This window comes from Anas acuta, chromosome 5, assembly GCF_963932015.1.
Source record: "Anas acuta chromosome 5, bAnaAcu1.1, whole genome shotgun sequence".
NCBI classification, from domain to species: Eukaryota; Metazoa; Chordata; class Aves; order Anseriformes; family Anatidae; genus Anas; species Anas acuta.
The window spans coordinates 39,894,035-39,909,718 of record NC_088983.1 but is presented as its reverse complement, the minus strand read 5'-3'; the positions used below and the strand labels follow the sequence as shown (position 1 = coordinate 39,909,718).

The 15,684-nt window shown below is 36.2% G+C and overlaps 1 protein-coding gene across 3 annotated transcripts in view; it reads left to right on the top strand.

Annotated features, from left to right (window-relative positions):
• Positions 1-15,684, top strand: part of SPRED1 (sprouty related EVH1 domain containing 1) — a 59,548-nt gene that overhangs the window by 30,336 nt on the left and 13,528 nt on the right. For all 3 annotated transcript variants that reach the window (XM_068684326.1, XM_068684325.1, XM_068684327.1), the window contains exons 2-4: positions 4,489-4,663; positions 12,160-12,328; positions 13,631-13,680. In XM_068684326.1, coding sequence (XP_068540427.1) covers positions 4,489-4,663; positions 12,160-12,328; positions 13,631-13,680 — 394 coding nt within the window. The remainder of the gene's footprint in view (positions 1-4,488; positions 4,664-12,159; positions 12,329-13,630; positions 13,681-15,684) is intronic.

The window sequence follows — 15,684 nt, the reverse complement described above, 5'->3', positions numbered from 1 at the left end:
GTTCGTGTTCAACTTTGGTGTCTACTAGGACTCTGAAGTCCTTTTCTGCAAAGCTGCTTTCCAGATTGGAAAGAAACCATAACACTAAATATTTTTCCTTAAGCTAGGAGGGTCAGTTTCTTGTACGGTTCAGTTTTTAAGTTGCAGAACCATTTTTTGATGGTGACTTGTAGTAGTTTCATAGCACTGAAAAAAAAATTAAATACAGTTGCAGTTCGGTTGCCTTTACAAACGTTTTTGGGACCACTTATTAATTTTCAGTCCTACCTTAAAATAGAACTGTGCAAGATGCAATATAAAAGATATGTAATGCGTAATATAAATCAGCATGGAAGCCTTCCCTTTCCTAGAAAGTGGGTTAAAATAAATGGAATGCAACAAGATAGCTGCCTTTTTGGTTTTGTTCCTCCCCTTCAACATCTCTTCATCTTTTTCTCTGGGAAAAATATTTTGGCAGAAAATTCTTAACCTTCATTCTCTTTTGGATCGCTAATGGAAGAAAGGACAAATGTTGTAATAATGCTTTGGTGTCTTTAATTGGCTTGATATTACAAGTAAGAAATACCCTGAACTAACAAAGTAACTTTATTATAAAAAAAAAAAAAAAGGGGGGGGGGGGGGAGGGTGTGTCTTTTCCCCTGACATCACCCGATCCCCTGCCAAAGGGGTTATTCATGAGTTGCTAGGCTGAAGATCTCTGCTGGTCAGGGTCAGTGGAGTGCTTCCCAGTATGGAGCAGCAGTTTGTTCATTCAGGTCATAAGTCACTTTGGGCCCAGGAGCATTACAACAATGTACAGTACAGATTTTGGAGGGAGCTGAGAGCCCTTAAAACCTGTACAGGGTCAGATCATAATGCTTGATGTTCTTAAAGTTGTTAGCAAGCAAGGACTGTGTCTTCGGTATCTTCCTAGTCCACTTACAGTTTGTAGTTCTTTGTTTCTGCCCTCCCAATACATTCTCAGGTTACTTAGCTCACCCCTTTCCATCATTTGGTTTTAATACAAGAATCATCTTCAGTAATTGTGTTATGATAGTATTTTTAAAATCAAATTTTGCAGATCCAATATCTGAGTGCTGAGTAGAAAGTATACTATGTTGTCTTAAAATTACTTTCTTCCAAGTTTAATAGGAGTACAGATCAGACATGCTGCACTTTTAGTGGTACCTAAGTATGAGGAGAAATTCAGTATGATCACAATTTCTAATTTGTTGTAATCACATAAGAATGCAATACTCATCTCCTTACCTGAGGCACTCTTCTGTTAGAGAGAAGTCCCATTTCCCTAACTGTGAGTTGGTGTTGGGTTTCCATGTGCTGTTGGGTTTCCCCAGTCTTCACTGCTGTTCAGGGTTTATTATTGAGGAGCACCTGTCTCCTATGGGCAACATCCTGTTTTGTGTTTCCCATAAAGCTTGCCCTTGACTCAACAGTTTCCAGTGACCACAACCAAAATCAGAGCCTCTCAGGAAATGTTGAATGTGATACAGTAGGTCTGGACCTGCTCTTGCAGTGCTGCTCTTCATGCTACACTTCACATTTGTGGTAGTTCTAATAAAAGGTTTAATCAGAGCAGTGCTCAATTGATTTCCTTGTTTGGCTGGTTTTCTTTTGTTTAGCTGCTCTATCAGCAATATCTGAACGTGCAAGAGCAGGTAAACATGTCAGGCTCTCAGGTTTTAAAAATACTGTAGGGTTGGTGCTGAAAAATACGGGAGCACTGTCTGTGCTCTTTCTCCCAGCTAAACCATCCCAGCATTTTAGCAGCTTGTTATAGACATTCTGAAATGTAGATAGGGCTCTCACTTATGAAGACACAGGAGAGCTGGGTGGCTTCAGTAGCAGCAGTGGTGTGCTTTGGTTCAGCATCTTCAGTTCATTTGTAGGGGATTCTAGAAATTTAAATCACTCTTAAGACCTTCTGCTGCTTTGCCAGCTTGTATCATTACTAAAAATAGCTATCATTAATAATTGTCAGTTCCTTTGAAATAAAATAACTAAATAAAGCAGTCTCTTCATTGTTTTGGGCATTGTTAAACAAGCACAGTAATGAATCCATCTACTTAACTTATAAGGTAGTTGTCATTTAAAAAAAAATATATTATTTAAAAGATTATTCATTAAATATTACAGATTTGCCTGCTGGGCACTTTTATTTTTGTTCTTGCATTAATGGAGTGGATTTGACAGTTTCTAAAATATTTGAAAGGATACATATTGTTTCAAATAGTCTAAAGAATACAAAATATGGAAGCGAAATATAAGATTGTTAACTAGACACAGATAGGCTTCTTGCAATAGGGAAGGGGGGAAAAAATTCCAGAAGACTTCTCAGAAATGGAAGTAGCTATTGATATATTGATACTGAGATACCTATTGAAGTTATATGCATATTCTACCTTTGCTTCTCCTTCAGTTCTTGAAAAGAAAATGGTTGTGGAGTGCAAACTACCATTTAAAAGTAGTGTTTTAATTTATCTCATTTAGCCCAAGTGAAGTTCTGTGACTGTCCATAAAAGACACTAAACTGAACCTTTACTGCATCTTAAATACCATCTTTAGTAGTTCTAGTATGCCAAAGAAAACTTATTCAGCTAAATTGACAGCCAAATTTATAGATCAAATAACTTTTTAAGCTAAATTTGTAGTTAACTTGAAGGAACTATAGTGGAAATATAGTTTAACCAGTTAGTGCATCCTATTTCTTACTGTTTCATAGAAAAGTCCTGGTGTCTTCAGTTTCTGTCGGGGAGGCTCTTCACCTGGGACAATAAGAGATAAATGATTACTTTTGCCTTAAGTGCACAGTTGCAATCTTGAAATTATCTCTGAGTTAAGTAGTGATTGAAAACAATGAACAATTCAACTTTCAGTAATACTGTTAAGCATCAAAATTATAGCAATTTTTATTTTCAGGCATTAGAATTGATAGATGCGTACAATAAATATAATCAAGAAAAATCCAATCCTTTATCTGCTGTATGGGAGAAGTTACTAAGAGATACTGGTATAGGAATGCTGTAAAATGTTGACTGAACTGTCATTTTAACTGAGTTTAGGAGGAGGAGGTTAGTTTGTGGGGTAAACGAAGTCTCTACAAGCAACTTCACTTGCCTATAAGCTAAAATTGGATAGTCTTGTTTTTTCACCATTTTGCAGACCTTTATGTATTTGAGCAGCAAAATTATTTTATATTTACATACACATTTACACAGATATATATATATATATATATATATGAATCATGTGTGAATCATGCGTGTGTCTGCAAATGTAATATATTAATTATGCAAAAGAGCTTACCTTCTGTTATTTTGGGAAAAGACCTTAGTCTTTTTCAAACACAACAGTTTGGTAATGGCTATAATGCATGTTTATGTACAGAAGGAATAGCTTTGTTCCCTTTTAAGGACTGAACAGGAAATACTAAATTCTACATAACTAAATGCTGACTGGTGTAAGTACTCAAGCAAGGTATCATGAAGCTTATTTTTCTTGAAGTGGTGGGATACTTGTTCATGCAGTAAACCATATGTAAAATGTAGGATAAGATCATATAAATTCCATGACAAACCACAGGGTTTTCCAACACATGTAGCTGCAAATTCCTACTCAAAACTAAAATGTGTCGTTGAAATAAATAAAAGGTGAGAGAGATTACCACAAACTATTTTTCTGGGATTCTGCAATAGAAATCGGGCTTTTAAGGAACGAAGTGATATCTATTTGTTTATTTCATAAAAATGCTAGATGATGGAAAAAGCCATTAAATTGTAAAAAGTAATTTTCCACACGCTGCAAGCACTGGAGAGAACCAGCTAATAGAAATACTAGTTTTTAATTAGTCATAATCAATTCTGCTGTCAAACCCCACAGCACGTGTGTTCTGACTTACCCCTTCCAAAGGAGGGGCTCTTTATGTGGGAGGGAGGGAGGAGGGAGCAGCATTTCTGGCTAGAAGCCTGTTCTTGTTTAGATTTCAGTGGCAGAAGGCCTGACCTCTTTCTGCTTCCTTGTTCTCTTTTCTGTGTGATTTCATGGTGGCTGACTCGGTTCATGATTAGTCTAAAATAAATCAAGAGCTGATTTGTACTCTTTTCCTGCCACTGGCCCTCTCTAGCTAGATCACTGACTGCAAAGTTTCTAGAAGAATATAAATTTTGACTCTGAGGAACTACACTGTCTGGTTAAGTTTCTTTGCAAGGAACCCACATGTATACTCTAAGTAAAAGAGGATACTTGTGAAGTCGTCCTAATGAGGGCATAAAACTAGGGAGGAATGTTTATTAGAATCTCAGACTGGTTTCTCCTAGGTGACAGTTACGAAAGCAGTGAACCTCCACTACATGAATTATTTTGATCTTGGTTGTGGGTTTGTTGTGATGTTTGTTTTGTTTTGCTTCTTTATTTGTTTTGTCATGTTTCTTAACTAGTCTTAGCTGTTTTGCATTTATGTAAAACTAATTTTTTCTTTTGCATCTCTTCCAGTAATAGTTATGCACGAGTGCGAGCTGTGGTGATGACCCGGGATGACTCAAGTGGTGGATGGTTACCACTTGGAGGGGGTGGACTAAGCTGTGTCACAGTCTTCAAAGTCATTCCCCAGGAAGAGAATAGCTGTGCTGATTTTCTTATCCATGGAGAACGACTCAGGGATAAAACGGTAACAATTTACATCTGTTTAGTGTTCAACAAAGAACTTAATGCTTGCATATTGTTGCTTGTAGACTAGAAAGTAAATTTACAGTCTCAATCTAATGCTGTTGCTGAGCTTATTCATATGACTATATACCGAGACATCCAACTATTTATTTTAGGTAATACCAAACATTTCTAGAATTAAAGATTTTGATCTTTCAGCAACTTTAAAACATAATTTTTCACTGTAGATTTTCATCCATTTGCAAAAAACATTTTGCTAGTCATTTTTTTCCAATGGAGGGTCAAAGTAAAATCTGTTTGTTGACCTGTTTATACACTGATGATACTGTGTTTATTAGCATTGTTGTCAGCATTTAGAAAATGAGAACTTGTTAAGAACACAAAATCAGAAGGAATTTCTCAATAATTGATTATGGTAATTAAAAGGTAGCTGTTCTACATTAAAGCCACTTTATTGGAAGAAATCATGAAGTTATTAGCAGGTCCAAAAATGCATCTGGTTTAACAAATATGTAGACAGTATTAATTTATCAACTACAATAAATAAATAGCTGTAACAAACATGTCTTAAATAGCACCATGAAAGGCAGCCTCCCAAAAGGAAAACTGGTGTAGAGTATCAGCTGTTGCTACCTGCAAACCTATGGAAGATGGAATTGGCTTACTAACATTTGCTGGGTTACTTGTATGCCAGTCGATTTTTGAAGGGAATGTCTTACACTGGAAACAATGTGGGGAAAGCACAAAATCTCTATCTTAGCGACTTCTATCAAAGGCTTACTGTTTTCTGCCAATAATCTACAACTCCCTAAACTTAAGCTGTGTAAGCCTAAAAGGTAGAATTACTTCTCTACGCCATGCTGCTGATTCTTCTCAAGCATACCAATTTCTCCCTTGAGGCAGGACTGCTGAGTTTTGTGCCTTGACTGTGACTGCTGTAGGAAGAGAGCATATAAATAGAAATTCTGCTGACTCAGTTGTTTCAGCGAGGCGTAGTGCTGTTAGCAGAGTACCCTGTGTTCCCGCACAGCTATGTGCACCTGCAGTTCCTTCCTCACTTTGCAGTAGTTCCCTTTAGAACTTTTTTTAGCCGTACTGAAGCTGTTTTTGAGCAGCTTAATTGCATTTAGAAGTACTTGACAATTTTCTCTTAATTCCTAATACTTTCAACATTCACTGTTTGCCTTCAGAATCTAAGGTAATAAAATGCTCAGAATTGAAGGCTGACTTGAAGTTTCTCCAGCATGCATATGAAAATGTTGCAGGCATGAGTGTCCTGATCTGTTTGTGTTCTCTCTCCCAATTCCCCTGGGCAAGCCTTGTTTCGTTTCCGCTTCTGGCAGAAGGCTTAAATGTGTCTGCTCATCTTCCTGTCCAAAATCCAGTCCATATTAGTATAAATATGTTTGCAGATTCCTCCCCCATAGCAGGGACAGGAAGAGAACTTTTGTTAGATAAGGATCAGGTCATCGATTCTAAAAAACATTCTGCTCTTTATTTTCTGTGTAGATAATGGCCCTATGTTTGTTCTTAGTGATATTCCTGTGGATTCACTTAAGGCACAGCTTATAACCTTTTCTTAATGAAGCCAAACAACTGGTTTTCTAGTCCAAATAGGTTTGACAGTAGACAATTATGTTATGCAATACAAGGAAAACACCAAGAAGATGAAATGTAATTGTTTGTTCAATATGTGTTTTTAAAGATACACAGAGGCATTTCTGAAAATACTCCAATGGATTAACACCAAAAAAAAAAAAAGGAAAAAAGCTAATCCTTACAGATGGTCTTTTCTCTCCTCTTCAGTCACATTATACACTGTTAAAATACCTTTTTAAATGGATTATATTTTGATTTCCTCTGACCAGCAGTTTTTTGTTTTGTTTCGTTTTTTTTTATGAGCTACCCCAGCTTCCAGAAAAGGTGCAGAAATTCCCTTATCCTGGTAAAAATAGTAAAAAATAAAATACAAAACTACTGTAGCATGGAAATGTGGGCACTTTTTCTGTGAGATGGGGAAACATGGGTTTTGAAATGCCTCAGCAAATACATTTAGATCTATGGCTTTTACCTAAGATACATGGAAAATATAAACAGTATAACATGAACAGTAATACAAACAATATTACTGTTCAAGCCTACATGTTGAAGAAAGAATTTATTCCATAGCAAAAAAATCCATACATAAGATAATAGATTAGCCATTGAAGAAGTAGCTAGATACCTTATATTCAAAAAGAATGAGAGAGTTTTTCTTACTGTTTCTTGTAAACTGGCCTTAGTTGCTTCCTCTCCAAGTACTGCATCTGATGCTACTGACAATTGTAATTCCATTCTAAAGTGCCAAATCTCTTCATATATGTTTTAGCATATGTGGGCATCTAATTAAGACTGTAGATCTTGGTCATCATTATATAAATCACATAATTTGGGATTGAACATCAAAATACTGAAGTACCTCATCACAGTTGCCCTGGGGTTTTTCTCATAATTTCTTTATATACCTGAGATTTAGATTACTGTCAGCACTGCTATGAACAAACTTCAGACTGCATGTAGAACATAAAATATATATATATATTGTGCAGTGTGTAGCTATTTAAACATCTCCTGGGTTGACAAAAAGCATTCTTGTCAACTGAGAAGGAAATCAAAGTGGTGGCACCACTGAATTAATTTAGAAGAGGGAATGCTTCCTGCTGGTTTACTCAGGTTGTTTAGATCTGTGTTGGAATGTAAAGTCTTCACAAAATACCCTTGACATAATTACACGTTTCCTCCTTTATTATACCCACCTTCCTAGATCTGGCTCCAGCCAGTCTGCTGGGAACAATTGCACTCCCTTCTAACCTGGTCACTCTGCTGCTCTGTTTTACTGTGTTTACAGTAGTTCTCTTCTATCTTAATGGCAGCAGTGTTAAACATATACTACACTTACAGGTTTTTAGACTTTGAGAATCTTACATTCTGAAACGAAAAGTCTAACAGAGTTTCTTGGTGTACCTTATGTTCTTCTTCCGTCCTTTCCTATGCAAGCTTTTACTGAAAAATGTGTCTAATAAATTTTGGATCACTAGTCAGGGTGGCAAGTCTAAGTTTAAAATCTTTCTTTGAACAGCAAGTAATTGTGTAAATGGAAAGATGCAAAGCTGAAACTGAATATAAATGTTACTCTGTTCTAAAAATCTGCTTGTTGAATTACTTAATTTCAAACTTCAACACCAATTAAAAAACTAAAAGATTGATTCTGATAGCTGTAGTATAGTCCTCGCATCTTTCTGAACTGGGAGAAAAAAGCATGCATAGAAAAATAATTGTCATGGGGTCATGGTGGCACTGAGGTACATATGCTTTGTAACAGTAATATGATCAGGTCATGCTGCTTGGTCCCAAGACTAGAGAAAAGTCTTTGATTCTGTTATAAATAAAGTCTCATCTCAATCTGAATTTAGTAATATTTATAAAAGAATATTTATAAAAGGTATAAAAGGCAAGTAAACAGCGCTGGGTGTGCGGAGAGTCTATGCTCTGCCAACACGCACGCACGAACATCAAACATTCTAAATATACAGAACATTGATTTACATACTAAACCCGAGTATGCCTATACAATCAGAAAAGGTAAAAAACAATCCTTTAAGTTCCATGACTTAACAGTCTCCATTTTCCATTCCTTTTGAGCAATATGTCTTGCTTTAAGTTGTCAAGCAATATGGTCTTTGAGCCTTATGTATCCCGTTCTTCCCGAATCGAAGAAAAGCATATCTATCTCCTTTTCGAGGCCAATAGGGCCTGGGTCAAAAGGCACGTCCAGGGGGCCTAACAGCAAAGGCCTGCGATGGCTGTAGCGGGAGGGGAGGGGGGGGCGATGGCGTAGCAGTCACACAGAATCACAGAATCAGAGAATTTCTAGGTTGGCAGAGACCTCAAGATCATTGAGTCCAACCTCTGACCTAACACTAACAGTCCTCCACTAAACCATATCCCTAAGCTCTACATCTAAACGTCTTTTAAAGACTTCCAGGGATGGTGACTCCACCGCTTCCCTGGGCAGCCCGTTCCAATGTCTAACAACCCTTTCAGTAAAGAAGTTCTTCCTAACATCTAACCTAAAACTCCCCTGGCGCAACTTGAGCCTGTTCCCCCTCGTCCTGTCACCAGGCACGTGGGAGAATAGCCCAACACCCACCTCGCTACAGCCTCCTTTAAGGATCCTGTAGAGAGAAATAAGGTCACCCCTGAGCCTCCTTTTCTCCAGCCTGAACAAGTAAAGGAGCCCGCAGCTCCCTCACTGCCTGGCAACCCACACATTTCTGACTGTGGTCCCACAGGGCTCTTTAAGGCCTAAGAGACTTGCCAGGAGCCGAGCAATCCCACTGCAACCTTGTCGTTTTTAGTTGCAGAGTCCCACACCTTGACCTCAATTTGGTCCTATATTTCAGGCTCATAAACTGTCCAATTGTTAATAAGGAGAATAAGCTGTGAGGTTACCAGGACAGTCTTTGTTTATAAGGACGTATGATTCCCCATGACACACAACTGCTTACCAGCGAGGGGCAGTTGTGTGCATGGGTCCGCTTCTCTCCAGCTCCAGTGCGCCTATTTCCAGCGTATGAGCGGTTTGCTGAGCCTATCTTCATGAGGCAATCAATGTGCCTGTTCCCGTCCTGGTCTTCATTCTGCTAGCCTGTTCCTTTTCTTTCCTTCTTTCTACTTCTTTATTGATGACATAACTTCATCGGGTTGCCTTTTTTTTTTTTATCTTGAGGACAGGCTCCCCTCTTATAACCTTTTCCCCACATCAGTTCTTCTCAAAACAACTTTTCATTGCTCAGACAACTTTGAATATAACAACAGCAAACACCCAGAAACTTCCATGCCTTAACGGCTGGAGAACAAGAAACCTGAGACAGCATGGAGTCTCCTGAATCACCCTTCTGTGTTCCCTCTAAACTCTTTTACATTCCTGATGGACTCATCGTTAAGAGTCTAATGTTATCATTAAACACGGGGCTTTCCGACTCCCATGGCCACACTCTCAAATCTCCTTTTTATCAACCATTTTCTCAGCACTAATTACCACTGCATATATAACAATTCTATGTAGCGGTAAAAGTATTCAAAAATATGATAAAAAACGATATGCTTATGTGTTTCTAAGTTTGGTCTGTAAATGAGAAACTGTGAAACTATCTGGATGTAATGTAAGCTGTGTAGAACACTAGAAACCAGTAAAATAGTAACTGGCTCCAGTTTATAGAGATGCTTGATTATAGGGTCTGTTACCAGAATAGAAATATCTGTCAAATATGATAAGTTTTTCTCATACTTGTTTCCAAAGCAAGATAAAAATGCCAATATCTTGAATATTCATCTCAAATTTGTTTGAAAACACTTGTCTTGGAATTGTAAGATTGAGAAATTTGTCCATACAAGTCAAGTAGATTTAATACCTTTGAAGAATGTGGCTTGTAGAGATGAAGAAAGAAACATACAGCAGGCAAGTATGTTTGAATAATTATGAACTCATTAGTGTTGCACTCAATGAGATCTGGATGCTATATTAACAAAGTATTTTCATATTAAATAGTAGTAAATAGGTACACAGTGCTACATATGCTCTGGGAATTGAGTGTTTTTTTTCTGCAGCTGTGTGCTTCTGGAGTTTGCTATCATGAGTTTGAGAATTCTGCAACATGAATGAATGCTGAGGTGTCTGCTTCATACTGGCATGGAAGTCTTAGTGAAGAGAACTATCAGAACAGTAGCCCTTGTTTATTAAGAAATGCAATTATTTTGAGACATATTCATTTAATTTACAATTTCACAGATTTTCCTTGTGCCTATCACTGGAAATCTTAGGGATGGTCTACTTAAAAAGTTTGGGAAAACAGATTTTAGTAGCCACATGGGAGCATGATACTCTCTTTATGATACTATGCACATACAATCTGGAGAGATAAGAGCCATAACAAAAAAAAAGTGTAGTAAAAATTAATTGGAGTTTGGGATATTTGAGAACTCAGAAAGATGCAACTGTTTTTTCCCCTTTCAACATACATCTGCTGTATTAACTGGTATGTTTTCATACGTTTCTAGTGCTGTAGAATCAGTCTTGTCCTGTCCTGTCAAATTCATTGTTTCCTTAAATCAGGCTGAAAATAATTATGCTGGTGTATAGGATGCTTGCTTGTTTTGTTAATGGTTGTTTCCTAGAATGTCGTGTAGGTTGAGCTTTTGTTTGGGGGGTGGCAGGAATTGTTTGGTTTGGTTTGTAAATCATACCCTCTAAAGTTCTATTCCATTCGTTTATCTTCAGTGCTACTATCTTGTAAAAATATTTATCTTCCAGATAAGTATTTTCAGTGTAAAGAAATCTGTATTAACTCCTCCAGGAGCAGGTGTTCATTGAGATACTAAAAAATCAGCCTTATAGTGCTGTTTACTGATTTTGGATGAAACTGCATACAAAATATAGTGTGAAAGTAGTTGGTGTCTAATATAGCAGAGATCCCCCCAAAGTGATCACAGATGAAGAAAATGTGATGGTGTGAGAAGTCTTCATTTTGAACTGCTTTTCTTTTTGGAGGAGGCAAGATTAAAATCATCAAAAAATAACAAAGAATGATCAGTTACTACACTGTAGAACTGCAGAATGATTTTTGTTGCTGCAGTACCTTGTAGGGAATTTTTAGGCAGTAAAAAAAAAAAATTATATATATAGAACTCAGAGTTGAGGAAAAAAAAAAGATTTTAATGCTAAAAGGGTTTGTATGTGTGGAAAGAATGCCATCCTTCTAGAGACAGGGATAAGAGACAGTAAAACTTGAAAGGAGATGATTAGCAGTGGGATGAAGTTTAGGGGGAATAACTAATGAAGAGCAGGAGGAAAAAAAATACTTGCCTATGTAATAAATAGACAAGGAAAGGAAAGGAAGAATGCGAAGGATATATAAGAATAAGTACAGGCATTTTTTTTTTTAACTTAGAGATTTTTGTTATGTTTTTAATTAACTTAATTTTCCCATGTCATAAGAAATCTTTCATTTTTCTGTCACCAAAAAAAAAATTCATACATAACAAATCTGAAACTCAAAAATTGTGTAGAATAAGTACACATATAAAACTCCCAGTACTAGATATTAGCATACTGTTTTTTTTTTCAAGGTGTGTCTTATTTCACTTGCTGAGCTTCTAGTAAGTGTGTACTGACACAAGTGCTTGCTTGCAGGTATGAGAAACCTCAGAGGCTGGGACGATTTGCTCAGTACACAGTGTCCCTAACCCATACTGCCCTATCAGTAGCTGTTAGTGCATAATTTGGCCATAATGGCAACTAAGTTAAAATTACATCCTTGTAATAGGAAGAAATTTAAACAGAGGCTTTTATCTGCTCTTTTGATGCATGTTTTCAGGTAATTCTTGAAGGCTACATTTTGTTCTCAAATTTGCTGTATTAATTAGTGATACCTTTTCCTTCTGTCTTATTTCTGGAAGGTGGTCTTGGAATGCACGTTGAAGAAGGACCTCGTTTACAACAAAGTTACTCCAACTTTTTACCACTGGAAGATTGATGACAAAAAGTTTGGCCTCACATTTCAGAGTCCTGCTGATGCAAGAGCATTTGATAGAGGTATTCGGAGAGCAGTAGAGGATATTTCTCAAGGCATGTATTCAGATGAAGGGGCATTGATGGTTTTTCTTGTGTTTAATAATGGAGATGATACTATGCAAAGTCCTTTGATTCAGTGCCAACAATATTTAAAGATGTGGATTGATCAATAACATACTGAGATTGTAACAGTTTTAAAATAGTATTTCTGGCATTTTGAAAGTACCATTCATCCAAGCATCTTAAATTGTTTCACAAAAAGTACTGACATAATTCCCAAAACATCTCTACATGAAAAAGGATTGCCTTATTTTTTTTCTAGAGATGATGAAGTAGAGGAAGCTGGAGTGTTACAGTGTCTTATTTCCATCTTCTCGGAAGCTTGTTACAACTTCAGTGTTCTTAAACTATAAAATTCAATGACTTGAGACCTTTTGACATCTCTTTATCTACTGAAAATTTCAGTTCATAGTTGAATTTGTGTACTAACAGTTCACACAGTAGCTCTGAGGACAGATTTAGATGGGACTGTAGAAGAATTTTCTCTAATAATGGTATGTCTAATTGGCACTAGAGCTTCACTGACCTCATGGAAACTAGGGAACAAATTGAAGTTTTTAACGCCTCAATTTTGAGATGTATGAAAAATATATTTTGAAAATATGACATATATATAGTGTTAGATGTGGGGAGAGAGGAATGGCAGAGAACAGGTATCCAGAGTGGAAAATGCATGTCTTTCAGGCTTGTGTTTAAAAAAAAAAAAAAAAAAAAAAAAAAAAAAAAATCTGTGCCGTGGATTTAGGGGGGCTTTAATGTGTGATACTGTATTAGCAAAGGGTGAAATATTTTTGAAGGAAAATGCTTTTTGTCATACTAGAATGACTTTGAATTGTGCTGATCACTGCAAGAGAAATGATGAGACACTGACTCCTTTTCCGTCTTAGGGTCTCACAGTTGCTATTTCTTCTGATTTATAGCAAAAGAACATAGCACAACACGCATTCATGATAACCAAATATTATCTGTCTTTAATTTTCATAATGCTACGTTAACAAGGATTAATTTCTTCCTTCAGACTTACAATGACTCTTTGAAAATCCTTCATAAGAATGGTGTGAAGAAGATAGTGTGGGTAGGAATATTTAGTAAAAAAAATAAAAAATAAATCACAGAAAATAGTAATTAATAATACTTACTAAAATCAACTTGAAATACGGTGATCTTCTGGTTAAAAAAGTAAACAAACCTATTTATCACAGTTAGATATTGAAGGATGTTGTTGATTCTTTTATTTACTGTATACTGCTTTCAGAATAACTTTTTCCATTTTATTTTTTTTAACCTTTTTTGTAGGCTATCCACCCTCCCAAAATGATGTTGAAGTGGCAGAAGACTGCTTTCAAGTAAGTATTTTAGTTTTTATATTAATCATGCAGTTATTTTTTGAAGAAAATGTTTGATCAATTTGTTTAATTATTCTAAATAAGCAAATAAGAGGCACAGCAAAATTAAATTTAATGAAATAAGTTCCAGAAGAGTGATTTAGAAGATTTATGTTATTGTCTGTCCTAAGATAAGTAGTCAATATTTAATCAATAGAACGATTAACCATCATGAGTTTCAGTTTAAAATACATCTTCTAGGTTATGTCATCTTTGGAGTAAAGATAAAATTGTTTCTATTCAGACTAGCTTGAGGGATCAGGATCATCTTTTTCTTTTACAGGAATATCCTGTTTGTTTTCCTAGATTTCACTCTGCAGCGATACACACCTCCAACACTGAATGATTGGGGTTGAAAAGATGCTGAGATAATGGCAGAGGAATCTAGTCTAACAAGGGCAGAAGTTCAGATAATTTTAAAAAATTCACTGACTATAAAGTAGTCATTTGTTGAGATTCAAATTTTGTACAGATCCTTACTTGCAGTATTTGATTTCTAGAGGTCATAATAGCAGGAAAGTTGATAACTTATCACCCATTATGCTTCAGAGTTACAATACTTTACACAAATACCATATCAAATACTGCAGGACTGCCTGGTAACATGCAAGAATCTGTGTAAGTAAAAAGCTAGTAATATAAACAAATATTGTAGACATATACAGTAAATAGCTGTAATTCAACTGAGTAAAAGCTACTTGTTTCTGTGTGTGCCTGTAATCTTGTATTCCTTGTTCATAGTTTCAGAGAAAGCCTTTTCTTTATTTACACAAGCACTGACTTCTCAGACTGAAGATATTTAAATTAATGTGAAGCTGATGGAGAAACAAGTTGGCTCAGGGGTCTTAGTGAATTTTCAGAAAACCAGTAATATTCCCAAGAGGTTTCTTGAGGAAAGGAGTTTTGTTATTTATGTAATATTAAATTCTTTATCAGTATGGATAGATGCAGTGTAGAACCTCTGCAACACAAAATCCAGAAAATTAGCAGCCTATTTTGAAGAAGCAAATTGTTAACAAGGCAGTGGAGTATTTTGAAAGGAATGCTGCAATGCAGTAGCAATGCAGAAGTGTCTCCTGATTTCCTTCTGTTTTATGGTGGAAGAAATTTCTTTGTGTAAGAGTTGGCCACTCAACCACCTGTTGTTCCTCTTTATTTGCAGTGCTTTGTCTTACGGCATTTAAAATTGCTTTAAAATTGGATATTTTGGATTTACAGTAAGAATGAGTTCTTGACAGGGTAGAGGAATGTGGGCCAAAGTTAATGCTATCCTTAATAAGCTTTAGAAGACTTGTTTAAACATGCTTTATTGCAAAGATTAATCATTGAGCAATTTCTACAGGCCTAATGAGATTAGAGGCAACTAATTACCTCTTGATTATGCTGCCTAGTTACAATGTTTCTACATAAGGATGCCAAAATTGAAGCAAGTATCTGTGATTTCACATGTTTACAAAGTTTGGTTTCAGAAAAGTGGAAAAAAGATAATTTACAAGATCTATTATATGTACTTGTGGGTACAGTCCAATTTGGTGCAAACTGCTGGTAAAACTATCAGTCACATTTTATACAGGAAAACATATTTCAAGACTTCACCAAAACAAAGACTTTACCAAAACATATTTCAAATTTCAAGACTTTACCTAATTGTGGATTCATTCTCTGGGTAGATAAGAATTACCTGTTTTCTAGAGTCAAGAAAGCTAGCCAGCCAATTTCTTTTACCATATCCCTCTGCATACCAAAGTGAAACGAACAATACCAGAATTGCTTTTCTACTACCCTACCAGAAGGGTAGGGGGAAAGAAGGGGGATGGAAAGGGATAAATACAGGGGAGGCTGAATAATCCCTAGTTTTGCTATGCTTCATCTAAATAAATTTTATGTATTGATAACTAATCCATAATTACAGGGTTATGAATGTCAGCATAGAATTTTGGTTACAAAATACAGGTCTAGTCATTG